The following is a 25,265-nucleotide window of genomic DNA, read 5'->3' as shown; positions in this document are numbered from 1 at the left end:
TTGTTCAGTAAAGCTGAAGCCAACCAGCATCCTTTAATCACTCTCACGTCCATAGTCACTGCGTCGTCCGACGTTATTTGCGGGAAATTTGATCGCAATAACACTGCAACGGGATAGGCTGGTCCTGGTGTGACTGATGTATAGCCACAGGTAATTTACCTGCATAATTGTTGATATGATGTTAATTAAAATACAGTCATAATTCAACATCACAACCATGTTTCAGCTTTGACCATATATGCTACTGTGAAATGTGACCGAAAATGTGGCAATAATGTAACAGCAATGAAAACATAAAGGTAGGCTACTATAACTAAATAGTCAGTGAAGCCCAATAAAGGATTGTTGGCGTGTTTCTGTATTTTATCATCCTAAAACATTGTTAGACATCAACAAAATACTGATTGAATAAAATGTATTGAACACAATGTTTCGTTATTCTACAGTTTGTGTATAAATATGAAACTTGTTTGTACAACTGCATTTTGACTACATTTCCCAAAGTCCAAAGCCCTTCAACAGCTATGATTGGCTGTAAGGGACAGCAAACAAGTGACGAAGGCTCCAGAAGGCGCGAATATTTTTCTCCGCGAAACTCTTCAGATTGTTTTTATATTTAATACTTGCTTGGGAAATGTCGACGTTGGAAGCTAACATTGTTGTGGGCATTAAGCGTATCATTCGCTTGGACACTGCTGTTTCCACTTCACTATTCAACGTTTAAGTTTGTGAGTAGCCTGTTCCGTCTTACCACTCCTACATGTCTTACTTACTACTAGCTATTCTAAGCAATACTAGGTAGCTAACTAAGTACAGTACGTTAAACGAAGAAAGTCAGCAATTTAAGGTTTCAGATAGCTTGTTATATCAAGCCAAATCATGAACAGCCTCATGTCAATTCTTTATAGGTGATCCGAGGCATTGTAAGGTAACGGATAGTTACTACTGCCATACAAACTGCTCAAGGAAGTACAGAAATGTCAGCGCAACCTCAGCACCCGTGGTACTCGGAAGAAAAGCTTCAATCGGTGTCGGAGAAGCTGCGATGTAGAGAGACCCAGGCCGGCACGGTGCTTTCGCTCATGGGAGAGGTATGTGTTTGTGTAGGTTCTTCAACGTGTAACGCCGGTGGGGGATTTCTATCGGTTATGTTTATTTCTTAAATTTCTTTCTGGATCAGTAAAGGGAATTTCGTTGAATGCTAAATGTATTTCCTATCAACAGCCGGATCAGTTGTGCTACCCTTCCATCTTTATCTATGGCCATCGGGCCACAGGGAAAAGTCATGTGATGCACACTTTGATGAAGGAACTTGAGGTGAGAAACCGTATGTAACAGAGACCATAACTCTCAAAACTAAAGACCAAGGTATTCCTCAAAACCCATAAAACCACAAAGAGTAGCACTGAGTTCACTGGAAAACTGAAAGCACCCTGTCATAGTGTCATGTGTCCCTCCTCTCCCCAGCTACCCCATGCCACAGTGAGCTGTGTGGAGTGTGTGACCGTGGGGCTGCTGTTTGAGCAGGTGCTGCACTCCCTGTTTGGTTCAGAAGCCTCTCCCCTACTCCCACGCACTCCCTCCTTGTCTGACTTTGTACGCATCTACAGGCAGCTGTGTTCCCAGTCCCCTGCCAAACAGACACGATACATTGTGAGTGTATATATAGATTTTTCTCTCATATACAGTATATTGCTGTTACACCAACATCTCCACAACTGCTGTGTTAAGACAGAATCCCAGATACAGAGTGTAGTCTTGTATGTTGCTAGGTACTGGAGCGAGCAGAGCTTCTTAGGAACATGGAAGTGAACCTTCTCCCTGCTCTTCTGCGGCTCCAGGAACTGGTAAGAGAAGTCCATGTTTTAGTTTTCCAAAAACGATGCTGCTTGGTAATTTTGCAGTAGGTGACAGATGAAGGGGAACAACTTCAATAGGCGTAGGTGTCAGTTCAGAGGCAGAACAATACATTGTGACAGAGCAGGGGGAGTTTTACCAAAAAGGGTGTTAACATTTTTTTTCATACCATAAGGTTCATACCAAACATACCCCATTTGGTAGAGGCAAACAGCTACACCAGGGTTCTCCAATTCCGGTCCCTGAGGGCCGCTGTCCTGCATGTTTTAGATGTTTCCCTGCTCCAGCACACCTGTTTCAGATGAATGGGTTGTTATCAAGCTCCGTGGAAGCCGGGTAATGACCATTCATTTGAATCAGGTGTGCTGGAAAACCCTGAGCTACACTGACCTGATCATTTCTTTCATAGCTGTATTGTTTGTTGTCACTGACTTGTCGTTTCTGTGGCAGGTTGAAGACAACGTGACAGTAATCCTGCTCAGTGAGATAGTCTGGGACAAGTTCCGACCCAGCACAGGCTGCTTTGAGCCCCTCTTGATCCACTTCACTGATTACACTAAAGGTAACACTGAATAATAATCACTGAATAATAATAAGTCACTTGGCAGAAGAGCTCAGTGTACCTGTGCAAGTCCCCACATGATTGAGCAATGAATGTGGCAGAGTGTGATGTGCTGTGTAAATAGCTGTGAGTGTGTCTGTTTCTCTGTGTGCGTGTGTGTGTGTGTGTGTTCCTGGCTGTGCATGCGTGTCGGCGTGTGTGTCTGACCATCCAGCGGAGCTGCAGCACATCCTGGATCAGGAGAGCCATCCATCCTATTCCCCTGAGCTGTACTCTGCCTTCATCAACATCCTGCTGGGGGTCTTCTACTGTGTCTGCAGGGACCTGAGAGAACTCCGCCACCTGGTTAGATACACACATACCATACAATTATATTAAGGGGAGGAGGGGGGGGGGGGGGGGATTGGTTAGGACATGCATGGCATTAAATATTCACAGTAAATACAAATAGCAAGACATACACACCACTTAGTATAATTTATACACTTTCAAGATTCAGTGTTTTGTTTCTGTCCTTCATATTGTTTGTTCTGTCTGCTTCAGGGAGTACTTTGAACGGGAAAGTAGTTTGCTTTAATGTGAACTTGTGTCTTATTGTTGATGTAGAAATCATGACTGACATGTAATGGGGTTTTGTCCGTTTGCACAAACTTCCATTTTCTTTTTTAACAGGCTGCCCTCAACTTCTCAAAGTACTGTGAACCTTTGGAGGAAGGCAACGGTAACTAAATACTCCTCAGTGGTTGTGTCAGTGTGTGAACTTTCCGAGTTATGCTTTCCTTTTCTCCATCTTTCTTTTTCTGGCCTCTGTAACTGTCGTTTTGCATCTGTCTGTAGTGAAGGAGAGCGAGACCCACAAGCTCTGGAGGAACATCGAGCCTCACCTGAAGAAAGCCATGCAGACTGTGTACCTCCGAGAAGTGTCCAGGTCTGTCTGTCTCTGTGCGTCGGCCTCAGACCACCACGCCATGTTGATTTAGCCTCAGTGATCATCCTCCCATAGGATCTGATCACAAGCTTTGATTCCATTGGCCAGGCTTTACAGCATCGGCTCGGACGTAGTTGTCCCCCCTGACAACACTGTGTCTCTGTTCCCATCAGTGTTCAATGGGAGCAGCAGCAACAGATGGAGGAGAAGGAGGCTGGAGCCATGAGAGGTACCCATAGAGACCAGGGATACACTCACACACACTGGGAACAAGACAGGCCTCAGTAACCTACTCGTACTTAGGGGTTTTTGGTAAACTATCCAGCCATGTGTTCTGTGTGGGAGATGAAAGGTTCTCTAAAGGCTGGTCCTTATCTCTTTTCCTGCACATCAGAGCCTGCTTTGTTTGTTTGTAGACACCTGAACTGGGAAACAAGTGACTCCTCTTCTCCTTTTCTTGTATTGGACTGTGTAATGTAATTTTTCTTCATTTGGTATGGTATTTTCATTGCATGTGAGTGGTGCTGTGTTACAGCATTGCTGTGTGATAGAAGATACTTACAAATGGCTTGATGGTGTAACAAATGTTGTTGTTTTTCTTCAACATTCCGTCAGGTCTGTCAGCTCATGGTCATGTAGAGCTGCCGTACTACTCTAAATTCCTGCTGATTGCTGCGTATCTGGCCTCATTCAACCCTGCCCGCACAGACAAGCGCTTCTTCCTGAAGGTGAGTGTTCTCATGGCACGACTATCACAGAGTAACTTGCAACACCGCCTTCCATTATCTAATCAATGTTTCCAGTTTGCTAACGTGATGATATCTCTCTTCCCAAAGCATCATGGTAAAATTAAGAAAACCAACTTTTTGAAGAAGCATGAAAAGGTGATTATCTGTAGATTCTCTTTTTCATTAAGCACATATTTGTTATTAACGGTGTTGTACTAGATGTTGTATTGATTCACCGTATCACTTTTCTTGTCCAGTTTCTTCTGACTTCCTGTCTCCCTGCGTGTCTCTCTCCTCCAGACTAGTAACCACCTGCTGGGGCCCAAGCCCTTCCCCCTGGACAGACTGCTGGCTATATTCTACAGTGTGGTGGACAGCAGAGTGGCCCCCTCTGCCAGCATCTTCTCCCAGGTCAGGTTTGGTCAACAGCAGCTGACTGCATTCACTTTATTGTGTCTTCATCACGATGTGTTTGAATTATTCATCTGTACCGAGACAGTTCTTGAATGATTGGTTCTTCCTCCTCCTCCTCGCCCTCCTTGCCTCCCCAGATCTCCTCCCTGGTTACTTTGCAGCTGTTGACTCTGGTGGGCCACGATGACCAGCTAGACTCCCCAAAGTATAAATGTGGCGTGTCTCTGGACTTCATCCGGGCCATATCCAGGTGTGTGTGTGTTTACTTTCCTATTCGGAACAGCCAAATAGGATAATTTGACAAAGTATTGATGGATTGGTTCAGTAATGACCTCCTCACTGACGTTTGTATTCTTTCTTTTTCTATCCCAGGACCGTGAACTTTGACATTGTGAAGTACCTGTATGACTTCCTGTAAGCTGTTATAAAATGAAGACAGAGAGAGGGGGAAGGATGAATTTAGCTAGGACACACTGATGGATATCCATTAACATCGAGGTGGGCGAGGACTGGTTTATGTTGACTCTTACTGCTGAATCCGATGTCGGTGGCATTGTGTTGTACTGCCTCCTGGTGACTGATTTAAAGCACTGTCAATTTTAATCTTTCCATTTGCAATTGACAACTAGTTGAGATAGAGGACAAATGTCCACACGCATATGCAGTTCATAGCTCTTCATCCATACTGGTGTGATGATAATACAATGACTCGTTACCATAGAGTGCACAAAACGGTTTGATCCTCCGTGGTGGGGATTGCACCATGTTATCTCACCATAATTCATAATGGATTACGGGAGCTGTCTGGGTCAACTGGACGTCTGTCACAGTCTTGTTCATCGGCCTGTGAATCCCCTAACTGATGACAGTGCTTTTGTCTTTGAAGAGCACTGGGGTCATCATGACGGATACAGATTAATCACTGGTTCTCATCCCTCTTAAACATGGTTTTGTCCTCTCAGCGGGTAAACATTGTAGTCTCCAGAAGTATGAAATTCAGAGGTAAGGGCCATTTGGTGCAAATGAGTCTCAACATTCACTGTGACCTCTAGTAATAATATTTTGGGGGGAGTTCGGTATTGGACTTTCATCCATATCATTTTGTTACAGGTCTTTAATTGTCTCTTGTCCATTCCACAATAAATTCACATCAAATGCATTTTGTTGTGTGACCTTTGTAGTCCTTCTTGAGGGATTTGTGTGTTACCATAGCTACAGTTCATTGTGGTTGCCATGGTAACTAACCGCTGCAGACTGGCTTGTGACTCATCGCTTTGTGTCTACTCCCAGAGGTTGTGAAGTCTGTAACACAGTTGTCACTAGATCAATATTGAGCCAGCTGCTTGACTTTGAAGTTGTCAAAGTTGTATAGAAAGAAAACAAATACAGACTGCCGCATTTAATCTTTTATTGTATAAATGTAAGCAAATGCAGTGTCTTTATAAACACAAGCTGTAGTCCACCTACAGAAGGCACCGGTTGAGCGAGGCTACGGTACTGTAAAGGTCATCCTGACTGCGGTGACCACAAAGCATAGCATCTCAATATATACAATACACGTTGTACAATAGGTACCAGTTACTGCTAAAATATTAGTCTTTACATAATATATCATTATTTTCAGTTCTATTTATACATATCGACTTTTCAGTCGGCAGATTCTAGAACTGATAATGCAGCTTGTTTAATCTCTTTGAAAATTGGGATCTACAATCTCGAGTTTGCTTTGTGGCTCAGTGTATTCAAAGTTCTCAAGAACTGTCCCTCTCCAGCTAAACTAACCATTTCGTCATCATATCGTAGGGGAAATTGAACTTTAACTTCCTGCTATAGACCCCACGGACACTGAGCGTAACAGCTCAACAGAGGTTCCCACAACTTGGCTGGAAACCAGAGAGAAACAGGCTTTTCATATTTGAAAAATGCAGTTGGTACAGGCAAAGAGTTTCCACCTTACCCTCTATCCCCTGTAGCACCCTTGATTAAGATCTACTTGTGTATCAAGGTCAGGTGACTGTCTGAAATATAATGCTTTTCACCATGCAGGACTTTGAGAGATTTAGATCATGTGTGTGTTTGAGTCACACACGTGTGGTCTGACACTATACAGAGATGCATTTAAAGCTGAGACCTGATTCATTTCCCCTTATAATAACAAAATGGGTGAAATCACATGAAGGCCGAGACCTTTAGGGTATGGGTGACCTCCATGAGGGTAGGGATGTAGCAGAGTAAGGGTGGAAAAGGGGGAGACCTCTAAACGCTGTGTCTCCGGCTATGAATCATGGCCACTATGTGGTTGAGGTCCAGAGTCTTCATCACCACCTCCATGAAGTCCTCATCAGTGCGAGCCCCAGCCACAAACTCCTCCAAGGACAGCTCCCCTGAGGAGAGGAAAATGTTTTTTTTTTTTTAATGATATATGGTGCTCTTGAACTGTCTTGGCTATTAACCCTTGTGTTATCTTCGGGTCATTCTGACCCATCAGTCATTGTGACCCACCGTCGTATTGCGACAAATTTACCTCCTACAAAAACAAAGTGAAGCATTTTCTTTTAACTGTCGGGCTGTCTCAGACCCCCCACATTGCAATGGTTAAAAGAAAATAATTGTTATTTGTTTTTGTATTGGGTAAAATTGGGTAAACACAACGGTGGTTCGTTATGAACCTTTGGGTCATGTGACCTGAAGGCAGCACAAGGGTTAACAGAAGAAAACTAAATACAAACGTGAAACACACCATCTCCATTCACATCTATGTTGTCAAACACACGGTTAGTGAACTCCTCTGCGCTTGTTTCCTGGGTTTCACATCCATTGATTGCACGGATGGCCTACAGACGAGAAGAAGAGAATGAGGAGAACATTCGTGTTTGTGATCAACATCTGAGGAACCTACTTTGTACAGCACTGGTGGGATATTTGAGCTTAAGTATATTATTGTACCTTGATGATGTTGAGGAGCTCATGTCGGTCAATGCAGCCGTTGCCATCTACGTCATACAGCTTGAAGTACCAGCGCAGTTTGTGCTCCATTTTACCCCGCATCACCAGACTCAAGGCAGCCACATACTCCATGAAGTCTATGTAGCCATCCTGTAAAAACCAAGAGTGTCGTTCTTTGCATGGTGGTAATAGCAATGTTATTGTCCATTAAAATTCAATAAAATGTTGATCAGAAGTTGGCTCTGTACTTTTTTTCTTTTTCTGATGTCTTGAAATTGTACTGTGTTTTTTGATATCACATGTAATATTGTCTGAGTCAGTGTTCATCTGGGATTATAAGTATCTGCGGAGAGATAGTCCCAATCAATCTCTTCCAAAGTGGCAATACAGACACATGGGGGGACTCACCTGTTCTCCTCTAGTCACCCTAGGTTAATCTCCTCCCCCAATATCATGGTACCGGCTTTAATCTCATAGCTCAAGCATGAAATAATCCAATCACGCCGTTTGCAATTAAAACGGACAGTGTTGCTAAATAAAGTACTGTCAAAATGTGTCTGCTTTAACCCCTGCATCAGCAATGTTTCAATCCTAAGGACCAGTCCTAAATTGTGCCCTTACTGTGAAGAGGTTACGTACTTTTGACATCCTCACAAGATTTCCCAACATTTTCCCATACTTATATATTTTTTTTACTTACTTTTATTGACATCCTTACCACAAATTTTAATTTGGTAAGACAACCAGCAACAATAGGCCATTCCCAGTAACCTCAAGCAGAAGTTAGGATGATATCATAATTATACATTTCTCAAATTTCTTTGTCAGTGTATTTCTAGAAATAGAAATATATAGAATATATAGAAATTTCCCCAGACCCCTTGTGCTCTGTAAATTACCATCCTACTTCAAAACCCAACAGCTGCTCAAAGATCAAAAACAGTCATGAATCAATCCAGTCTTATTTGGATGCGTCATGGCACTTACCTTATTCATGTCAAAAGTACGGAACATCTGCTCGATGTATGCATTGGCTTCAGGGTCCAACCCTCGGAGTCCGAAGAACTGCTTGAACTCATGTAGAGTGAGCTGACCAGAGGGGCACTCCGTCATAAACTTTTTGTACCAGAGGTGCATCTCCACAGCCTGGAGGTCATCCACGGTGCATCCTGTAGAATTCCCCATGTCCCTGGAGTGATTGTGGGCTTCGTGTGAGAAGGGATAAGTCTTGTCTTGAGGATAGTGTGTGCGGTCGTAGAGCCCTATTGGTCTACTGTGAAGTGGAGTTTATCGCTCTTCACAGTCACACAACAATGGCATCTAGATGGGTTGGGGTCACGAGCTGAAGCTTTTGTACCAGGTCGGGATGAGCCACGCCTCTCTGCATTCTGCTGGGTCTAATCACTGGCTGTAATCCAGGTGCAACAGCAGATAAACAGCTTAAAGACTTCCCTTGGTGTGAAAGTGGACTGTCCGGAACCAATCATTTTACCTGAACTCAAGCCCTTTGTTTGGCAATGAATGCAGCGTGGTTAGTCATAGACCTAATGACATGCCGGTGGTTCAGCAGTAGTAACAATGTTCTAGCTAGGAGCCTGTGAAGAATGGTAATACAATAAAGTATTAGAACAACTTTATTTGGCTTTATTGAGACACAAGCACAATCTTAAACCAAGTCATTACATAGGAGTTAGTTAGTACATGATTGGACCACAGTTCAGGTATTGCCAGACATGCATAATATTAAGTGTGAAACATGTTAAGTGGTCTGGTGCTTATGATAGAATACATCCTATTACTTTCAGCTATAATCAGAGCTTCTTAAAATAAGAACAGACATTCTATATCTTTGTTCTTTTGCATTTTAAATGCATGATAATTAAAAAATCTACAATAATTTCACAAATTTGTAAACCAGATTATAAAATATCAAATATTTCTCTTTGATTCAAAAGCCATACTTCAATAATGATTTCACAATTCGTCTGCCTCTAAATATGATTTAATATCATCTTTATTTTTAATCAAAATGTCTGATACTGAGAGGACTCTTGAAAACAAAAGACTAATACTTCATCTATATAACACCTGGCTTTGTTGAATATCTGGAATATATTTAACAGTCACATGAAATGGCTAACTGGCCAACTGTGATACATAGGCATCAAGTCTTGCGGCTCAAACTTAGGTTATACAAACAGCAATGTATCTTAGTCCCTATTACTGCTTTATTCTTTCTGAGTTAAAAGCCTGTGATATGCATTATATTGTATTTACATGCAATACTTTGACAACAAATGAAAATATATATGTAGTATAAAATTATACTACATGTAGGATAACATTTAACCATGTAATACTACAAAAGAAACAAATATAAAGTAACTGTAAAGCTAAAATTGTAATGACTTAGATAAGGCATATCTATCAAATCCATTCTTCTCAGTGTCAGTCCCAAGGGTACAATTTTTGTCCTTTCATCAACTTCACATTCAGCTTCAAATGGGATCCGCTCTGTAGTTTCACAGTGTCAGCAGCTGGTTGTCTAGCACTGTTTAAATCACCCAAAATATCCCTGGATACATTTAGATCAGTCATCTTTCAGGTCCTGGGCAGACCTCTTTCACAGTCCCACCACCTCCCCTTCTGCGCCACCAGAGCAGGTGTCTGTAGACTGAGTCAAAGGCTGAAGCAGTGTACTGTGCAAACATTGTGGTCCACTTCACCACCTCTACCATCCATTTCACAGAACGAGCCACAAAGGCCACAAACACTGTAGTGTAGTGTGCAAGCAGGAGGAGGTTTCGTCCCAGTTGTCTTCCATGGTTGATGATCACATTGACCCTTAGGTCATGTCCAACCATCCTAATAGTCTGAATGAATTCTAAATGAGAATCAGTGACGAAATGTAAAGATACAAAAGATCCTTATGTCAAAAATAAATTCTTATTCTTCTCACAGACTTTTTCATGAAAATTCGTTTTGTCAATGTCCTTGCTTTTGTCAGCAAGTCTCTAGAAAATTGTGAACAAGACGATATTTTGTTGACACTCCCTTTACTGATGCGCAGATCGTATTGTCCAATCACGGAAAGCCCAATTCTGTTTCCGGCATCTTTGGTGATGTGGCTATGCTCAGCAATCCAGCCGTGGAGCTATACCAAATAAAACGCAGAAACAAGTGTCTTTGAGAAGCACTCATACAGGTTAGTCCCTTGATCGTTCAATTAAAAAAAACGTACTCTTCCCGTGGTTTCATTAGCACAATTGACAAGTGCTGCAACTATTCTAGTCACGGCTATTGATTTAGTAAGCTATTGAGAGCTGCTTGTTTACGAGGTAGCTAGCCAGTCAGCTAGCGCCATATACAGTGTCTACGTCGTGAAGAAAATTTAGCGAGCTTATTTAGATTGCTATCAGTGATTATAATCACATACGTTTTATACGTGAATCTTACCAACCTTGGCATCGTGAAATACACATAGCAAATTTTAGTAGGAGAAACAGTTGTCAATTTCTCAAAAATGGTAAAAGTTAGCTAGCCATCTATCTCTTCAGTATCCTGAAGCCAGCTAGCGACAGACATTGGCACGCAGCCGCAGTAGTATCGCTGAATTGTTCGGTAGAACTCGGTTCCGTTCGGTGGAGTCGAGCAAGTTGACATGTTTTATAGAAGACATTTAAAATACAAAACCTTCAAGCATCTCTGCATCCATGCATCGTTAATATTTGTTGTTGGGGCGTACAGACAACAAAATACATGTTGTTAAAGACAAAATCCCCAAATTGTCTCGTAGAGTTTGTGGTTTAGCCTAGGTGTTGTGTTACACATCTGTTTTCATCCCAACAGTTTCATCCATATGTTCAGCCGGCTGGCCCAGGGAGTGAGCACGGTTCTCCACGAGCTCTCTGGAGAAGAGGCCCCTGATGGAGACCCAAAGGTGAGACAGGATAACCAGCATGCAGCAAAAAACAGGGATGATGTTACACACCGTCAGTGTGACCTTTACTAAAAAGCTGTTTGTTTAACAGCTAGTGTATTTTGGTGCTGTTTTCCATCAGTATCAAAGATCTTGTTCATCCAAATCTGTCTGGGCCCAATCAGGACGGGTTGGCCCCTGAACTCCCTGATACTGGTGTGGCTCGGCCTCCAGAGGAACATGGGATGTCCGAGGACACTCTTGAGAGGCTGGCACACATGGAACAGCTGGTGGTCGAGCTGAAGGAGCAGGTCAAAGACAAGGATACCCAGCTGGCCAACACAGAGACTCTGCTCAAGGTGAGGGCTTGGGTTCTCTTTACACACGCACGCATACACAAACACACACACACACACTGTGTTAAGAGAGAAAAAGAAAGAGAAAGAGGGTGGACTTAATGAGAGGAATATTACAAAAAGATGATATAGTTGGAATACAATTTTGTTTGCTGGGGTTTGCTTACAGAATGAAAGGGACACAGCCGAAGCACGGTTCACCAAACTTAAACTGCAGGCTAAGGCCAAGATGGCCTCCCTCAGCAAACAGATCTCTGAGCTGAAAGGCCAGGAAGGTGCCATGGTAAGTCAACAGTAACCCTATTGACTTGGAATTGACTCTCAATTACACAGGACTTAACGAATGATCTTAGGGTATAGCAGTAGTCTCTAAAGCAATGGAACATTGAATGCATCTGAGGTGAGATTGTCTGTATATTCTATCGTGTGTGTTACCTATGTTTCCCATTACATATGTATTTCAAATACTCATTATGTAACTGCTCATGGAGTTACCTAAACGCTTGAATTTCCTTCAGGATGAATAATGTGAAGTTCTTTGAATTGAATTTTATCTTTGTCGGTGGCGGCACAGAGTCCTAACAGCTCGTTCAGTGCTGCCCCCGGGGCGGAGGAGGAGCTGCAGGAGCTGAGACAAAGGCTGGGCGAGGAGGAGGCTTCCTCTAGGACCCTGCAGGAGCGCCTCCAGACCTCCGAGCAGCTCCTCAGGGAGAAGGACCAGGCACACGCTGAACAGGTACCCCTTATGTTGTTGCCTCGTCCCCCTATTTTAGCTTATCATAGATGTAACTTATGTTCTGTGTACTTATAAGTTATGTTATGCCAGGTTTCTTTGCGTTGTCTTGTCCTAAGAATTTCAGTGCCCAGTCTAACCCTGTGATGTTCTGTGCATCTGACAATAAAAGACTTGAACTTGTCCTCTGACGGAGGATGTGGCTACTCGTTTATTTCAACCTGTTTGTCACCTGGTTGTTTTGGCTTTCAGCTCCGAGTGATGCAGATGGTGGTGAGCGAGAAAGACGTGCGCTTTCAGGACCAGGTCCAGAAACATGAGGAGGAGCTGCTGATGGTCACAGCTCAAACTCTGAATGACCCGGAGCTGCAACAGGTACAAGCTCTTTGTTAGTGAACAGTGTCTATAACTATAGAGGTAGACTACCTGGAAGACTATGCGGTAGTCCATCAAGCTACGTTGGCAAGCAGGAAAACCTTTTCGCTCCTGTAAACAAATGTATTCGTATTCTGTCCTTTTATCCAAGAACTAAGGAGTGTGTGTGTGTGTGCGCACGCTCACGTGTGTGTGTTCCTCTCTAGACCCTACGTGCTGCCCAGAGGCGGTGTGAGGAGCTGGAGGAGGCCATGCGTTCACGCTCCCAAGTCCTCGACATGCTGCAGCAAGAACTCAACAGTGCTGACCAGCAAAAACAGGTGGGCTACATAGCGAACGCAGCTCAACCAATATTGCTGATTTATGTAAGAAACAAAATCATTCCCAATCTGTACCGCTGCGCAATCGTCTCTCGAGACTTCATTACTCACCCACCCACTGTATTTTGGGGTTCTCCAGATCCTTACTTCTCAGTTCCGCCAGATGGAGCAGGAGCTGGCCGAAGCCACCAGGCTGAGAGAGGAGGAGAAGCTGAAGTGGGCCCAGCAGACGAGCAAGACAGACGCAGATCTAGTGGCTCTCCGAGCCGTTCAAGACGCCTCTCAGCGAGAGGAACAGGAAGTGATCCGGTTGAAGAAACTAGCATCTCTAAGTCTAAGAGAGTCTGAGTTCGAGGCCCTGAAAGCCAGCCTAGAGGCCTCCCAGCAAGATAGAGAGGAACTGGCCAGCTTGAAAGAAATGGCTTCTCTTAGAGAGATTGAGTTAGAAGCCCTAAGAGCCAGCCAAGAGAGCTCGGAGAGCGAGAGAGAAGAACTGTCCAGGATGAAGAAGCAGATTTCAGTAAGAGAGGTTGAGCTAGAAGCCCTGCAAGCTAATCAAGAGGTCTTGGAGGGAGAGAGAGAGAAACTGAAGGAGCTGGTTTCTCTAAGAGAGGATGAGGTCCAGGCTCTGCAAGCCAGCCAAGAGGCCTCGGAGAGAGAGAGAGAAGAACTGAAGGAGCTGATTTCCCAGAGAGATGCTGAGCTGGAATCCATGCAAGCTTGTCAAGAGGTCTCAGAGAGAGAGAGAGAAGAACTGGCCAGGCTGAAGGAGCTGGTTTCTCTAAGAGAGGCTGCCCTGGAGGCTCTCCAAGCCAACCAGGAGGCCTTAGAGAGAGACAGGGAACGAGTAGCCTGGTTGGAGAGGGAGCTGGCTGCCCTAAGGGAAGAGCAGGGAGATGGTCAGAGGGCTGAAGAGGCCTTGGCTGAGCTGTGGAAAGGTGTTCGCTCTTTGGCTGGAGGGAATGTGGAAGGACCAGGGGAAGAGAGTCATGTCCCCACCAACCCTGCCCAGTTCCTGGGCACGCTTCAGGCCCTGGATGCCCAACTAAACAGGCTGAAGGAAGAGCTGAGGGAAAGTGAGGAGCGTTGTAGCTATGTCACCAACACCATGGAAACCCTTCATGGTAAGGGAACAAAACAAAGATCTAATGTTTTTTTTTTTTTAAACAAGATGGTGTGCTTGTATATCCTACCTAATTATCACCCCTTATGGTCTGTTTGCTGTTAGTCATTCAATGTGAATTTTAACAAGCCTTTTGCTTGTTTTTTTCTTTTCAGAACAACTTGATAGGAGTACTGCAGAAGGGGTGGATGCTGTTGCCAGGATACAACAGCTGGAGCTGCAAATTGGATTGGTGAGTAGTGAGCAATTAAATGCAAAATATATATATGGAGAATTTTGTAGTCTTTCAAAAAGGAGAAAGCTGGATCTACACCATGTGAATTTGTTTGATAATGTACTTCTTGTTATTTGTTTATACTTGTGTAGACTTACTTCCTTATACTGTTCGAATTGCACAAGTCAGCTCATTGAATATCAGCCATGCTGAGTAATGCAGCCTGACTAGTCTATGCCTTGACAACTGGGATAGGTTGGAACTTCTGTCTGTTACCAAAGGGTCAGACAAAGGGATATAAAGTAGTTGGGGTTAGTGCTGATACCGAATGTCCTCTGCCTTATGGGTCAGGGAAAAGGTTAATCCCTTCTTCACTTATCCCTTGTTATGACTGCAGCCTCAGAGCTGACCTTCATAGCCAGGCCAACACACTGCCATGTCACTACCTCGTATCGGCAGCAGAGCTGTTTGAATGTGCAGACTCCCCACAGAATGAGGCTTGCAATGTATCGTTCTGTTGAGTCGTTCTGTTTATTTCCTGTTTGTGTGCCCAAAAATGACTTGCTTGTGATGCATTTGCCCTCCCCTTCCGCACCAAATCCAACCCAACCTACAGATGTCTGGTGAAACATCAGCTCAGCATGTGATTGACTCGTCTGTGCTGGAATCATCTGACGATGCTAAAGGTAACCGGACCAGTGAATTGAGTTTTTGCATTCGTTCTACTAGGACTTTGACCTGTTATGAATCCTGTTTACACACACCCTCTATTCATGCGTTAGAAAGTGACATTCCTATTGTTTGACTACATTGTGATGCATATTAATGCCTAAGCCTAACCTGTCTCACACAGGCTGTGGGGAAACCTGAAAGACCAGTCATTAAGGAATCTTTAGCATTTAGTCCCGCCAAAATAAAATATAATTGTTTGTTTGTTGATATCTTAATGATTCAATTGTGTGAGTTGAGAACGTAGCTGACCATCTTGATCTTCATTTACTTTTCTCAGCTCAAATATCCGCTTTGGAGCAGCAGTTGCTGGAGAGAGAGGAGGAGTTGACAACCCTGCGAGACCGCCTTGCTGGCACTGAAGAGCAGAACTCTAGGGATGGACCGGAGACAGAAGGTGAACCGATTCCAGACCCGAGCCACAGTCACCTCAGGGCCAGCAGTGACAGCCCCACAACCCTGGCAGAGCAGCTGGAGGACTCTACCGAGGAGGAGACCACGCTGGTAGCTGAGGATTCTTCCATCTTATCCATCGCGGGTGATATTGAAAGCAGCCCAGAGCTCATTGGGCCACAGTCCGATTCCAATGGAGAATCTAAGGGGGCTTCCTCAGACGAGATGGTGACCAGTAGCGACTCTGAGGTGGCCCACAGCAGCTGGACCCTCCTGGAAGCCGTCAACCAAGATGGAGGCCAGGAGTGGCCCTCGTTGCTGCAGGACTTTGGGCAGGTGCAGCTGCAGTCCTGGGAGCAGACCAGCTCCGAGCAGGAAACCTCCACAGTCCAGGTTGAGTCCTCGTCTGTGGTCATCCGTGAGACTGTGCAGGTGCACCTCAACCAACAGGGGGCAGCATCCATCTCCGGTGCCGACTCAACCTCTGGCCAGATGTTTGCCCAGGCTCTAGCAGAAGAGCTCCAGAAAAGGTATAGCGAGCTGCTGGCTGAGATCAGCAGGCTGAGAGAGGCAACAACAGAGTCTCAGGAGAAAACCCAGGGCCTGAATGAAGAGATCAGGTTATTGGCAGCTGCCAAGGAAGAAGCTGAGTCCCGGGCCCAAAACTACGAGGAAAAGCTTGATTTGGCCACGTCAGAGATGAATCTGATGGCCCAGCACAGTGACTCTGAGGTGGAAAAGCATGGTGTTGACATACGCCTCCTGCAGGAGCAGCTAGCTGCCCTGGAGGCTGACGCTCATTCCAAGGAGCAGAGGATCCAGGTCCTTCAGGTAGATCTGGATGAGGCCCAGCATGCTCTGTCCGAGCAGGAAGGACAGGCCAGGATGCTGGGCGCCCAGCTGCAGGACAAGGAACTTGCTGCCTCAGAACTGGACCGGTCGCTACGGGAACGGGAAGCAAGCCTGCTGGAATTCACTCAGGCAAAGGACATGGCCATGGCTGCCTTATCAGAGAAGGAAGCTGAGATCAGGGAGCTGCAGGGACTTCTTACCCAGAAAGACCAGGAGATGATGGAACTGAGCGACGGGATGTCGACCAAACTATTACAGGCAGGGGAGGAGAAGTACCAGATGAACGGTGAAATGAAAAAGCTCAGGGACCAGATTCTCGAGTTGGAGAATGCAAGAGAACATCCAAAGACAGTTATGGGAGAGCACGACACAGAGGAATCTAGCGAGCTCGCTGGTTTACAAAAGGACAAGGATGAGCTGACCACCCAGCTATCCACTCTAAAGAAAAAGTTCCAGGTTGCGATGATACAACGCAAAGAGCTGATGAAAAAGGTAGAAGGTTTCGAGAAGAATGCAGACAAAAACATGGGGGGCACACCAACGGAGGAGACTCCAGCCAATATATCATATTCCGAAAAAGACATTGAACAGGAAATTCTGAAAATGGAGGCAATGCTAGAGGAGACCAGACAAGCCTTAAAAAACAAAGAAACGGTCGTTGAGACTCTGGAACAAAGAAATAGTGAGAAGGATCAAGCATTGGCCGTGGCACTCTCTCTCAACCTAAAACTGAGCGAGGAAATGGAGCAAAATCAGCTGGCCAACACAGCCGCTACAATCCTGGAGCTGCAATCCCAGGTGTCCTCTCTGGAGGCGGAGTCTGAATCACTACAGAAGAAACTCCTGGATGCCCAGGAGGCTCGAAAGGACACCATTCGCAAGGCCAAAGAGAAGGACAGGCACCACCGCGAACAGCTGAAGCAGCAGAAGGATGACTGCAACGAGTTACTGGAGCGTTTCGAGCAGCAGCAGGTAGAGAGAGAGAGCCTGCTGCTCAGACTGAAAGAGCTGGAGGAGCTGTCTGAACAGAAGGAGAGGAGTGCCATGAAGGAGGCGCAGCCAGATCACGAAACAAAGGCTGAGAAGATAGAAAAACCATCTTCGGGTGACTGGGTCCAGCAAGACTGGGTGGATTTCGCTGCACCCGAGAATGAAGCACAACAACAGGAATCTGGTCAAGCGATCCCCGATACTGATAAAGACACCCAGCTACTGTCGGCAGAGATGGAAGCACTGAAAAAGCAGGTCCAGGCTACAGAGATGGCTTGCTCAGAGTTCGAGGAGCAGCTGCAGGAAAGCCAGGCCGGCCTGGCACTGAAGGAGAGCGAGCTCCTGAAGCTGGGAGAAGAGCTGGAAGCACTGAGACAGAACGAGAAACAGATCGACTCCCTCACCGAGGAGATTGAGGCTCTGAGAGACCGGTGTCTCCAAGCTGAGACTCACGCGGCGGCTCTGAAGGCAGAGTTGGAGGCAGCGGCTGAGGAAGCCGCCTCGTACTCGGGGTCCTCCATGAACACACTTCAGGCCGAGGTAGAGGAGTTCAAACACTTCCTGGACCAAAAGAACACTGAGATCATGGAGCTTAGCCAGCAACTAGGTGAGCAAAACTCCCTTCTACACTCCATGCAGGACACAGTTTCTGACAAGGACCAGCTGATTGTCTCCTTGAAGGAGAGCCTGAGGGCAGAGCAGGAGAAAACCCAGAAGCTGGAAGCCGAGTTGCCTCAAAGGCAGGAGGAGGGGCAAGGCAGTGAGGCCAAGATCCAGCAGCTACAGAGGAAGCTTCAGGCTGCCCTCATCTCCCGCAAAGAGACCCTCAAGGAAAACAAGAGCAAGAAAGAGGAGCTGGCGTCCTCTGAGAACCTCATAGCTGAGCTTCAGCAGAAGATGGAGGCCAGGGAGGCAGAGCTGGGGAAGCTTCGAACCGAGCGAGAGAAACTGATAGAGGAGGTTGATCGCACCCTACTAGAGAACCAGAGTCTTGGGGCCTCCTGTGAGAGCCTCAAGCTGGCGATGGAAGGTATGATCACAGAGAAAGATGCTTGTAAAAGAGAGGCCGACTTTGCCAAGGAGGAGGCTTCCAACGTTCGCCGGGAATGGGAAGAGAAAGTTCAGGGAATGAAGGATGAGTACGAGACTCTGCTGAAGTCCTATGAGAATGTCAGCGATGAGGCAGAACGTGTGAGACGAGTGCTCGAAGCCGCCAGGCAGGAGAGGCAGGAGCTAGCAGCCAGGATCAGGACCCATGAGGCGGCGAGGCAGGAGGCTGAACGGCAGGCAGAGGCAGCCCAGAAAGAGGTGGACTCGGTCAAAGACAAGATGAGAAAGTTTGCGAAGACCAAGCAGCAGAAGATCATGGATTTGGAGGAGGAGAACGAGAGGCTCAGAGAGTTGGACGAAAAAAAGGGAATCAGGAGGGAGGACAGGGGTGTCAGTGTGGAGCTTGCGAATCTAAAAGGTCAGGTAGAGAGTCTGAACACAGACCTGGAAGCTACCAAGGCGGAGAGAGACTCATTAGAACAGCAGGCAACTGAGTTGAGGGAGCAGCTAGCTCAAGAGTTAGAGAAAGTGAACAGTCTAACTTTAGATATGACCCCCGGTCCTGATGCTGTTGTGGAGGAGGCTATTGTTGCCCAGCAGCATGGTGGTGTCATGGCTGAATATACCCAGGAGCCTGTAGTTGAGAGTCAGGAACCTGAGGAAGTAGAACAACAGACTGAAGATACAGAGTCTGAGCTTGTAGCAGCTGAGACTCATGTTGATGATGAGAAGGTAAAGATGGAAGCATTCGAGAGTGCACAGGCTCTCTTTGAAGATAAAACGAGGGAGATGGAAGCAGCTCTACAGGCAGAAAAAGAACAGAGACAAGATCGTGAGGCAGAACTTGTGGCTAAACTGGCCACTCTGGAGCAACACCTTCAGCAGAGCGAAGAGCAGGAGCAAAGCCTAAGGGAGGAGAGCTCCAGAATGGAAGCCCGGCTCAAAGAGCTGCACAGGAACCTGGAGGCCGAGAAGGACGACCTGGAGGAGCGTCTGATGAACCAACTGGCCCAGCTCAACGGCAGTATCGCTGGCTACCAGCAGGAGGCAGCAGACAGCAGGGAGCGCCTGGCCGAGCTGCAGCGGGAGGTGGAGCGGCTGGAGAGGGAGCAGGCCGAGCTTGAGGCCCTGGCCGAGAACGAGAGGGACCGGGCAGCCAGACTGGAGGAGGACAAGCGGCAGGCTCAGAGAGAGAGGGCGGAGGCGGAGGCGGGAGCGGGGAAGCAGAGGGAACTGGAGCAGAGGCTGAAATCTGCCCAGAGGGTGAAAGAGGGCAGCCAGAGCCGGGCACGACAGCTTGAGGAACTGCTGAGGGAGAAGCAGCTCGAAGTGCGTCAGATGCAGAAGGACTGCATCCAGTACCAGGAGAGGATCAGCGAGATCGGCAAGGACGCCAAGGCTCTGCAGCACGGCCAAGATGAGCTGAGTGGCGAGCTGGAACGAGCCCGCCTGGAGACCTCCAAGGCCCTGGAAGAGCTGAAAAAGACAGAGGGCGAGCTGTTGAGTTGCAGAGCCCAGCTCGTAGAGACCCAAAGACAAGCCAGTCAAGCCGTGGCTGAAAAGGCGGCCTGCGAGCAGACTGCTCTCCAGAGAGAAGCGGACATGAAAGCCGAGGCAGAGCAGACGCTCGACTCGGTGAGGTTCCGACTGGGGGCGGAGCTAAAGCAGGCGGAGCTGAGGCTGGAGGACTCCTACAGGGAGAGGGAGAGGGAGGAGGAGGCCACCCATGAAGCCAGGGATGTAGCCGAGGGCGCCGAGAGACAGGCCCACAAGCTGCAGGCCCGCCTCGACGAGTCTCTGGCCCGGCTGGCAGCCTTCTCGCGCTGCATGTCCTCCCTGCAGGACGACAGAGACCGTGTGCTTGACGAGGCCAAACAATGGGAGAGTCGTTTCAATAGCACCCTCCAGGGGAAGGAGGCTGAAGTACGTGAGGCAGAGACCCGGGCCAAGGATCTGGCCGAACAGCTGCAGAAAGAAACTGCCCAGAAAGAAGAGCTGCAGCTTGCAGTGGACAGGTAAGAATTTATTACTACAGAGGTCTTATGAATGAGTCCTCCGAGAGAAGAACCCTATTGTATTCTTTGCGAAGATGAATTACTGAGTCATACTTGTTACTAGATGGTTTGTGTATGGTTTGTGCACCCAGACTGCAGAAAACAGACGAGCAATGGCAACTTAAGTGGGAAGAAGAAGAAAAGAGGTTCCGGCAGAATCAAGCAGCACTGGAGCGGGAGAGAGGGGAGCTGCAGCAGGCTCTTACCCAGGCGGAGAGCTCTCTGACGGAGGCACGTGCCCAGCTGGACTCCCTTGAGAGTGAGGCCGAGGGGCTGCGGCGCAGGGCCCAAGCACTGGAGGAGGCCGTGGGGAGGCTGCAGAAAGAGGCCAACCAGGCCAGGGCGGAGCTGAGGGAGAAGGAGGCTGAGGAGAGGAGGCTGGGGCTGAGTGTGGAGCAGCTGGAAACTGACCTGCGCTCCTCCAAGGTCCTCACAGAGACCCTGCAGACTGAGCTGAGCGAGAAGGAGAGGAGAGAAGTGGAGCTGCTAGGGGAGAAGGAACAGGCTGTGGCACAGGTATCTTGTATTTCATTGCTCTGTTGTGTAGTAAAGTTCTCAGTGCCTTTCTGTTAGAGGTCCTAAAAATATTGTAAGCTAGAATTGGTTCTGGTGTGATCACTCTGCCAGTCATCGACATGACTCTTCCATGTCCATAGACAAGATTTTTCAGCATCCTGAAAGTTTTCATCTCATTGTCATGCTTGCTCCTCCCAGGCTGCCGAGGAGGCTAGGAGGGAGGCTGACGGGAGAGCGAAAGAGGCCGAGAAGGAGCTGGAGGAGAGGAGAGAGGAGGTGCGTGTTCTGGAGGACAGACTGAGGAAGGCCGAGGAGGAGAGCAGCCACAGCAAAACCAGACTGGACTCCTTCACTAAAGCGATGGGCTCTCTGCAGGACGACAGGGACCGTGTCCTCAGCATGTACAAGCAACTGGAGGAGAAGCACCTGCAGGTAGTTTTACTATCCCCTCACTGACTTTCGACACAACATTTTCTATACAGCCCAACTGAGGGTAGACAATTACCGAGAGCGATTTCATTGCTGAAACTCATGAAGCGTATATCCTAATTATTCCTTCTCTGTTTCTCTCCCTCTGCGTGTGTGTGTGTGCGTGCATGGTATTCCTCAGGTCATGATGGAGAAGGATGGGCTGATACAGGAGGCAGCAGGGGAGAACAACAGTCTGAAGGAGGAGCTGAGAGCCCTGCTGGTCCAGAGAGACGACCTCAACGCTGAGAAGGCCAAGCTGTCGGCCCAGCTCCACGGCTATAGGGACGACCTCAACCAGGTGCTCAGCATGAAGGATTCCCAACACAAGCAGCTCCTGGCTGGCCAGCTCGAGCGCATCGCTGCCCTGGAGAGGGACCGAGAAGAGCTGGAAGCCAAGCTGACGACCCTGGACAGAGGGGTGCAGTTGGAGGGTGAGGCCCCGGCAAGCAGACTGGAGTTGGAGACCCTCAGCAAGGCTGGTGACGATGGGGGTCAGATGAGAGACGCCCCTGGTGCAGAGGTGGAGAAGCTGAGAGAGCAGCTGCAAGCAGCCAGGGCCCAGGTGGAGGCCCTGGAGGACAGCCTGCAGCAGGAGAGAGAGACCCAGGCCACCGAGACCAAGGAGCTGAACGAGCTGCGCTGGGAGGGAGGAGTGATGCGTACAGAGTCGGAGACGGCCCAGGAGAGGGTCGCGGAGCTGGCCAGAGACATGTTGATGCTGGAACAGATGCTATTAGGTGAGAAGGAACGATCAGCCCAACTCAAGGCCCAGAACCAGTCCTTCGGGCAGGCCATGGCGTCCTTGCAGGACAGCAGAGATCAGGCAGTCAACCAGGCACAGGAGCTGGCTTTTAGACTGGAGGAGATGAGCAAGGCAGCGGGCCAACAATCCCCCACCAGCCCAGGAGGTTCTACTGGGGAGGTTTGGGGACTGAAGAATGCACTGTCAGCCCTGCAGAATGACAGGGAGAGACTGGTACACACCTTAACCGTTTAATACCATGCATGTGATATACTGTATAAGAACGCTACGTCCACATTTACCACATCTAAAACTGCATTTTATTTCTGGTCCTCTAGTTGGAACAGCTGCAAAAACAGCATTCGGAGCTTGCCAGACTCGGAGGGGGAGATCTGGCTAAACTGGCCGATGATCTTGATGAGGAGAGGTGGAGGGCTAGGGAGATGATGGCCCGGATCCAGCAACAAGATGATCTGCTGGAGAGAGAGAAACAAGAACTTGAAATTCTCCAGTAAGATTGAATCATGTTTACTGCTGTCTAGTCTGACCCGCATTTCATTGAATGTCGCTAACTGTGTGTGTGTGTGTGTGTGTGTGTGTGTGTGCCAGGCTGGAGCGTATAGACTGGCAGGCCCAGGCAGAGCTGCTGAAGCAGCAGACCCTTGCCACCCTGTCCGAGCGAGACAAGCAAGTCCGCCAGCTCACTGCCATGCTGGAGGAGGCTCGCACGCCCAGGCCCAACCTGACGGAGGAACACTACCAGAGGCAGGTCAGTACCCCAGGGAAACCAGAGTCGAATGATTTCCTCCTAAAAGTGTGTGTACTGTGGAGCATGGAGGGATGGGATTAGGAATTGTGATGAGGATCTGCAAGTGATGGTCCTTGAACCTCCTCTGGGTGGGTTCTTCAGGGACCAGGAGAAGTGGACAGTGCTCCAGGGGCCCCTCAGGAACGTGGAGGCTCCACTGAGAACCAGGACCTGAAGACTGAGTTCAAGGAGCTACAGCGCAGGTATCAACACAGCACACTGCGACGCCAAAATAAATCCACATCCTTTTGTATCTCATGGCACAGATTTCCATTCTGTTGACTTCTTTGCTCGTTTCTTTGTTTGCTTGTCAGACTTGATGAGGAGCAGGAGCAGAGGCTGGTGGTGGAGGAGCAGTTGATGGCTGCTCAGGAACGTCTACAACGGTACACGCAGGGCGAATGGCAATCGGGACATGAAGGACAGTTCTCTGAGACCGCCGTACTCATAGAGCCTCAAGGAGGCACCGTCTCTCGCGTGAGTTCAAAAAACTGACATGACAAACGACTGCATATGAAGCCTAACCGATTGACAAACTTGACAAATGTTACGCAACGTTGTCCTATGCGGTCACTCAACTCATGTCATCCTCCTTCTTCCTGTCGCAGTCACGGAGTGGTGGCCCGGGCTGGATGCGGATGGTGCGCGGGTTTCTCTGCTCCCGCCAGCGCACCCCCCTCCTGGTGTCCTTCTACCTGCTCACTGTGCATGCCTTGCTGCTGCTGTGCCTGGGGGGTTACCTCTGAGAGACCTGCCCCATCCCAGACCAGGAGAGAGGAGGGAAGGAGACCAAGCATACTTATGACACGTACAATAAGACTGACTGACCCTTATTTAGTGTTTCATTGAATACCTTAACATACTAGTAATCCCGACTCCGCCCATGCACTTTTTATACAAAGCACTAGACAGAAATCAGCCTTTTTAGCCAAAGTAAATTGTTTTATGTGGGCTGATTTTATTTAAGTTTCTGTAGTTTTATGTTCCACTTTAATATTGAATGTTGTTCAAAAGCAGAAGTTGGTCACATTTATGTCAAATAAAAAGCAGCAGAGCCCTACCTCTGAGGCCTAGTTAGTTTGGACTCTATAAAGGTGAATGGGTACGTGGCTTTAATATACATTACCTGTAGGAACTGATTAGGCAACATGTAGATCCACACAATAGATTTTATCAGCCAGATAACATCGTTGTAGGTGCCTTTAGATTTGAGACATGAGGGTTTTTTTATCTCTGGGTGGCGTGGTGTTCTGCATCTGTGGGTACAGTATGCCAATAGAATCTCCTTCTCTCACTCTCCCACCTGTCCGCATGCAGAACTGACACAAATGGAAACGTGTGCAATGTGTTATGACCGATACATTCCGACCGATCATGGGATTTGTCTTTTTGTTTTCCACTTTATACCTTCATTTAACAAAGGAACAGTGGTGGCTGATTAGGTTCAAGGTTATGTTGTGGATGTGTGCTGGACATGGGTGTTCGTTGTGGTTACAATCCGGGTCTCTGTCATTCCCATATGGGTGTTCCTTGTTTTATGGCTAATCTACCACAAGCTTCTTTGCCATAGAAGGTGCAATGATGTTACAGTTTAGGACAATTTAGTGATTATCTTTGGTTAGTATATCATGTCCCACCCTATAATTCTCTGCTGTATCACTTATTTATTGCTCACAGTCACTACAGTACATGCATAGATGTACGAGCTCCTTCTCATAATTTAACTTCTGGTAAACTGATGACTACTGTTATTGTCCTGTCACGCTTCACGTTACTGCTAGTCCCCTAACTGTAATAACCTACTGTAAATGAATTACCCCTATTAAGGGCTGTATAGAATGAACTGTGATGAAGATGCTTATGGTGGTTAGGAATTTTTAATTACAGCCCTTGGAAGACCAGGAGCAGATTGATTACGTGTTTGCACCGCCCCACTTTATAATATAATGGTATGTATGTGAATGAAATTAAGTGGAAACATAGATGTTGATAAAGGGAAAATTACTTGACTGTTGAGTTTTGGATGCGTCTGAGGGAAAACGCCCAAGTGCAAACACCTAGTAAATCTGACCCCAAGTGTTGAATCTTGTATAACCATCAATGTAACACCTGGAGTTTGTTCTCTTGGGCTAATTTTGAAATAAAGTTTCCCTTTAGGGAATCACAACTGACGACTGTTTTTGTC

The 25,265-nt window shown here is 47.2% G+C and overlaps 3 protein-coding genes across 4 annotated transcripts; 2 read left to right on the top strand and 1 right to left on the bottom strand.

The window, feature by feature from the left end:
* Nucleotides 1–520: 520 nt before the first annotated feature.
* orc5 (origin recognition complex, subunit 5) lies at nucleotides 521–6,853 on the top strand. 2 transcript variants are annotated; one of them, XM_062483296.1, is made up of 15 exons: nucleotides 532–728; nucleotides 909–1,091; nucleotides 1,225–1,317; nucleotides 1,468–1,653; nucleotides 1,773–1,847; nucleotides 2,308–2,419; nucleotides 2,634–2,764; nucleotides 3,092–3,140; nucleotides 3,257–3,347; nucleotides 3,521–3,576; nucleotides 3,963–4,075; nucleotides 4,184–4,231; nucleotides 4,376–4,486; nucleotides 4,627–4,739; nucleotides 4,862–6,853. In XM_062483296.1, exons 2-15 carry the CDS (start codon nucleotides 978–980, stop codon nucleotides 4,905–4,907), a joined length of 1,338 nt encoding a protein of 445 aa, XP_062339280.1. In that variant the 5' UTR covers nucleotides 532–728; nucleotides 909–977; the 3' UTR covers nucleotides 4,908–6,853. The 2 variants fall into 2 exon arrangements, with proteins under 2 accessions (XP_062339281.1, XP_062339280.1); XM_062483297.1 differs by lacking the exons at nucleotides 4,627–4,739; nucleotides 4,862–6,853 and having other exon boundaries at nucleotides 521–728; nucleotides 4,333–4,431.
* Nucleotides 5,884–8,831, bottom strand: guca1aa (guanylate cyclase activator 1Aa). The gene is made up of 4 exons (XM_062483299.1): nucleotides 8,423–8,831; nucleotides 7,436–7,585; nucleotides 7,230–7,323; nucleotides 5,884–6,873 (listed from the first exon to the last, which is right to left on the bottom strand). The coding sequence occupies exons 1-4, from the start codon at nucleotides 8,618–8,620 to the stop codon at nucleotides 6,746–6,748; spliced, it is 570 nt and encodes a 189-aa protein (XP_062339283.1). The 5' UTR covers nucleotides 8,621–8,831; the 3' UTR covers nucleotides 5,884–6,745.
* A 1,714-nt stretch (nucleotides 8,832–10,545) lies between these two features.
* golgb1 (golgin B1) lies at nucleotides 10,546–25,251 on the top strand. The gene is made up of 19 exons (XM_062482561.1): nucleotides 10,546–10,640; nucleotides 11,285–11,375; nucleotides 11,540–11,713; nucleotides 11,880–11,993; nucleotides 12,285–12,446; nucleotides 12,696–12,818; nucleotides 13,025–13,138; nucleotides 13,278–14,262; nucleotides 14,417–14,493; nucleotides 15,092–15,161; nucleotides 15,485–20,504; nucleotides 20,636–21,059; nucleotides 21,258–21,491; nucleotides 21,670–22,506; nucleotides 22,611–22,783; nucleotides 22,882–23,041; nucleotides 23,183–23,283; nucleotides 23,395–23,557; nucleotides 23,689–25,251. The coding sequence occupies exons 2-19, from the start codon at nucleotides 11,295–11,297 to the stop codon at nucleotides 23,824–23,826; spliced, it is 9,150 nt and encodes a 3,049-aa protein (XP_062338545.1). The 5' UTR covers nucleotides 10,546–10,640; nucleotides 11,285–11,294; the 3' UTR covers nucleotides 23,827–25,251.
* Nucleotides 25,252–25,265: the final 14 nt, after the last annotated feature.

The sequence above is a fragment of the Osmerus eperlanus genome, chromosome 17 (assembly GCF_963692335.1).
Source record: "Osmerus eperlanus chromosome 17, fOsmEpe2.1, whole genome shotgun sequence".
In the NCBI taxonomy this organism is placed as follows: domain Eukaryota; kingdom Metazoa; phylum Chordata; class Actinopteri; order Osmeriformes; family Osmeridae; genus Osmerus; species Osmerus eperlanus.
This window is presented reverse-complemented; position numbering and strand designations above follow the sequence as displayed.